Source organism: Poecilia formosa, unplaced genomic scaffold (genome assembly GCF_000485575.1).
Source record: "Poecilia formosa unplaced genomic scaffold, Poecilia_formosa-5.1.2 Scaffold184, whole genome shotgun sequence".
NCBI classification, from domain to species: domain Eukaryota; kingdom Metazoa; phylum Chordata; class Actinopteri; order Cyprinodontiformes; family Poeciliidae; genus Poecilia; species Poecilia formosa.
In genome coordinates, this window is record NW_006800123.1 from 8,544 (window position 1) to 13,016 (window position 4,473).

The window sequence follows — 4,473 nt, forward strand, 5'->3', positions numbered from 1 at the left end:
CACAGTCTTACGTTAGCTGAACAGATCAATATGCAATGTGTACCGTATCTGACATACATTAAAGATTTTATTTTACCTGAAAAGGCTTTTTACGAAACTGTAATCGTGTTAGCCACGCTAGCATCGAGTACCGAGCATCAGGCCTAGGCACACTCAAACATTTGCCAACAACAGAAATCACTGATTTCAAAAGTAACCCTCAAAACCATGAATGCTCGACTTACCCAGCCTTGCAAGAACAATAGGCATCAGTGATCTTGTCCACAGTAAATTTATGCTGAGGGTGTGAGGATCTGCTGTTTTCCTCGTTGATCGGTAGCATTTAGCTGCGACGCGCACAATGTTGGAGGGATCCTGTGGCTCAAACATTTTTATGTCGTCCAAAAAAGATGACATGAAATTGTTGGTTCCCCTGTCCATTGTCGTGGCTGATATTTTTTGAAAATCCAGCAGAAAGGCTACACTAATCGACTCAAATACTTTGTAGAGAGTCAGTTGAAACGAAAGACTCCATGTTTACACATAGAAACTAAGCTCCGCGAGGCTTTGTTTGTGAGACATGCAGCCACGTGGGACTGTCGAGGGGCGTTTCTGGACGGGGCTTGGTAAGGTCCACTAGTTTCGTTGTGTTGATGCATTTTGACCTGCTTCAATTTTCTGCCGCAACATGCAAACTTCCCCATTAACTCAGTGCGTTATAGTTCCACATCGCTTAGGATTTGTTGCTGCGCGCTTGCACAGTGTGAAGGAAAGAGGAGACCAGCTGCACAGACGGGCTGCGAAAGCAGGTGATCGGTATCAGCAACAAGAGACCGTGATCGGCGATCACCGATCATACACTTTTTCACGGAAATCAGGCCGATTATGATCGGTGGCCGATTGATTGGCACACCTCTAATCTTTAGTAAATTATTATTATTATTTTACTACTATTTTCATCATTGTTTCATTTTTTTGTTTGTTATGAGTCAGATTATGCAAGTATATTATATGGTGTACATTGGCAAAGAGTTGGTAATTATTCTGATGCTGTATGTCCAGTTGTTGTTTACAATTGCCATTATTATTATTATTATTATGGGTCAGTAAATGATCTTGTCCTTTTATGAGTCAACTTGTACCAGTTTTATTTTTATGTAATCAAATTTATTTATTGGTTCTTTAGCACAGTAAATTAAACATATGACAACATATTTCAAATTTCCAATTTCTGATAATCACTGAGTTGTTAAGTGATATATTTAATTAAATTGAGATTTATTTCAAACATGTTTGAAATAAATAAATGAGAAAATAAAAAAAAATAATAGTCAATTGCCTTTCCAGATTAAATTCCAACATATTTGTTCCCATCTCGATATTTAATATTAACATGGCAGAAAAAATGAAATACACTAAATAATAAATATTTTAAAAACTGCCGTAAACCTTCAGAAAAACAGTAGCAGGTTATTCTACAAGGGATGTGAGAGTTAGGCTAAAGGTACACAACCAGGATTTATGAGTTTCGAATCGTTTTAAAAAGATGGAATAACGGAAACCCAACTCTGGATTTTGTCCAAAAGGTCAAAAGTTACTTTAATCTTACAGCAGAAATGTTAAACCGGCTCTTCAACTGCTTCAGTTTTACAATAGCATTTTCCTCACGCAAATTTTTTTGAACATTGACACACAACTGAATTTTGATTTATTCTAATTTGCAAGACTCTGTGTTTTTGTATTTGTTATGATGTAAAGCACTTTGAAATGCCTTGCTGCGGAAATATGCTATACAAATAAAATTTGACTTTGATAATTGTTTGATAGTGTCATTTTTTCCAAACATGAAAGTGAAATGTTGTAAATTTGGTTTCACCATTTTATTAAAAAGTTACAATCAATTATCCTCTGACAGTTCTACTTCCTCTAATTTCATTCTAATTTAAGCATCTTTGTACTTTGTCTAGGTTAGTTTTAGATTATAGTGTAAAATAAATTGTGGGGTTTTTTTAAACAGAAATTTTGCTCTATAAAAAGATTTTTATTTCTACAGTTTCAATAACAGACTGAAATTCAGCCCTGGTGAAAAGACAGGAAAGTAGAAAATGTTGTTTCCAAAAACTGAGCTCCATGAAATAGTGGGGAAAAACACAGTACATTTGTGGCCTACAGTTATATTTTATAATTTGAAATCATAAGCTCTGTGCATTTATACTAGTGCATTTAAAAAACTTGACAAATTCTGAATTCAAGCAGAAAAGTGTGCAGAAGGAAGAAGTTTGGTAGGAACGCACCCATTCGTTACAGTGTTTGTATTATGACAATTTGGTAACTCAGAGGTTAAATTTCTTATATTTTTTTTGCAACAGCTCTGTCTGAAATATGAGCAGTAAAGTGTGGAAAAAACGTGAGAAGAGAAGGAATGTGAGATTTACTCCACCCACATTTCAGAGGGTTTAAATACGCTCGGCTCTGAAAGACGACTATCCCTCCACTTCTGCAGAGTCAGATCCCGGTTGAACATTCACGGCCGTAAGTACTTATGATGTTTAATGAAATAATGTTCGGTCTGAAAACAAATTATTTTTGACAGTTTTCAGTAGCATGTCTAAACTAACAGCTTTTATTTTTGAAGTGTGTTAAGAAAATACATTTTAAATATGCTAGCTTTAAAACTTAACATGTCTTGATTGAAATAGCCTAATTATAGTTTTAAAATTAATAACTTATTCTGCCCTATTGACCTTTATTTTATCTGTAGTTACAGCAGATCGTTTGCCAAGATCTTTTGATCTGCCCTTTGTCTGAGTGGGAAAACAATCAGAAGAAGTTCCAGCTTTTCACACAAATCTGTGAAAAGCCGTAAAACAGCAGGAGTTCAGGAGAACATTGACAATTTTCCAGTTTTGGTTATCTGACGTACTAGTGGAATAAGTCAGCGTCGGGCCGGGGGGCGGGGCCAATCACTGGGCCCCTGACGAATCAGAATCAAACTGTTGATGGGGTGGGAGGAGGGGTGTGTTCCATGTTTTTCGTTTTATTTTTACCCAGAAAGCACTTCGGCAAAACCGTGAGTGAAACGGTCACTGGGACTGTATTCCATTGAGGGACAGTAACTTTAACATTAAATAGACCTTTCTCAACAGGCTAGGGCGCACTTTCTCCGTCTTCAATTTAGACATTTAAGCGACTTGAAACCAGACCTCCAGACCCGGGCCCCCATCCGGGCCTGGACCAGGGGGCAGCCGCACCCCCAGCCACCCCCATAGCTCCGCGCCTGATCTGAAGCATGTAAAATGTCAAAGGCGCAGCACTGACATGCTGTCATGAGGAAGTGGAGAGGATAAGTCAAGATAGAAGAAATTATGGCCGTTATCTGCTTTACCTGTAATAGTCAAAATGTCCTCTCCGCCCCCAGGACAGACAATATAAAGACGCTCGTTGTCTGACTGACACCAAACAGACCGACTGCCGCTGGACACTCAAAGCTGTAAGTACTTATCCATTAAAAACATTTCTTCTCGTTTCAGACAACTTCAACTTTGTTGTTTTTTGTGTTTCAGAAAAATGAGTAGAAACTACCTGTCCCACAACGACGAGCTTCGCAAGGGAGATTATCTGTTGTCCAACAACAGAGAATGGAAGGCGGTTTTCCAGGTGAACACATCTCGCAAATTTAAAGGGGCAGTAAAATCGACTTTTTAGTAGTAATGGTATTCCCTCATCAAAAACAGACCTAGAGTGTTGCTTTAATTTTTTAATTCGTATTTGGGAAATCCTTTAATCGCCATAGCAACTATTCAGCTGTGCAAAAAGCCTGGGTGGGCCAAGCTCCACCTTCGAGACGTAGCTCCTCCTGGGAGCTTTTGCCTCACAGAGTAGTCACCCATTCAGCTCCTTCAGACTAGCCAGCAGCAATTAGCAAACACCCGGTGGAACTGCTGAGCTCATTACACAAGCTACTTCTCAGTGAAACTCTGGTAAAGACGTTAAAGGGTTAATAGAGGAGTGATGTTCAAAGTATACAGCATAAAAACTGAAGTTACTTAATTATGATAGAAAATGGCACTGGAAAACATTACTGCCCCTTTAAGAAAAATTCTATACTATCCTTTTTATCTGATTTATCTGCAAGAGCTGCTTCTGTTTTTCTGCAGAATGATGGAAACTTCGTCATCTATGGCTGGAAACCGATCTGGGCCTCTGACACCTGTGGATCTGATGCAGTCCGCCTGATTATGCAGGCAGATTGCAACCTGGTCATGTACAACAACAGTGACACCCCTAGATGGCACACCAACTCCTACCAGCAGGGTTCTCATGTTGGCCGTGTTCAGCTGACTGATGACGGCAAACTGCTGGTGTACAAAGACTCCCATGAAATCTGGAGCTCTGCCAATTCTAAAGGCATGAAGTGAAGCTGCAACATTAAAAATCTCACTAGTTTGACTTCCCTGCATTTAAAATTACTCTTTCAAAGGATCTTCTAGTGTT

General features: G+C 38.8%; 1 protein-coding gene across 1 annotated transcript; it reads left to right on the forward strand.

Moving 5' to 3' along the window:
* The first annotated feature begins 2,434 nt into the window (after window positions 1-2,434).
* LOC103147533 (mannose-specific lectin-like) lies at window positions 2,435-4,449 on the forward strand. The gene is made up of 4 exons (XM_007565914.2): window positions 2,435-2,511; window positions 3,398-3,469; window positions 3,543-3,636; window positions 4,137-4,449. The coding sequence occupies exons 3-4, from the start codon at window positions 3,547-3,549 to the stop codon at window positions 4,395-4,397; spliced, it is 351 nt and encodes a 116-aa protein (XP_007565976.1). The 5' UTR covers window positions 2,435-2,511; window positions 3,398-3,469; window positions 3,543-3,546; the 3' UTR covers window positions 4,398-4,449.
* Window positions 4,450-4,473: the final 24 nt, after the last annotated feature.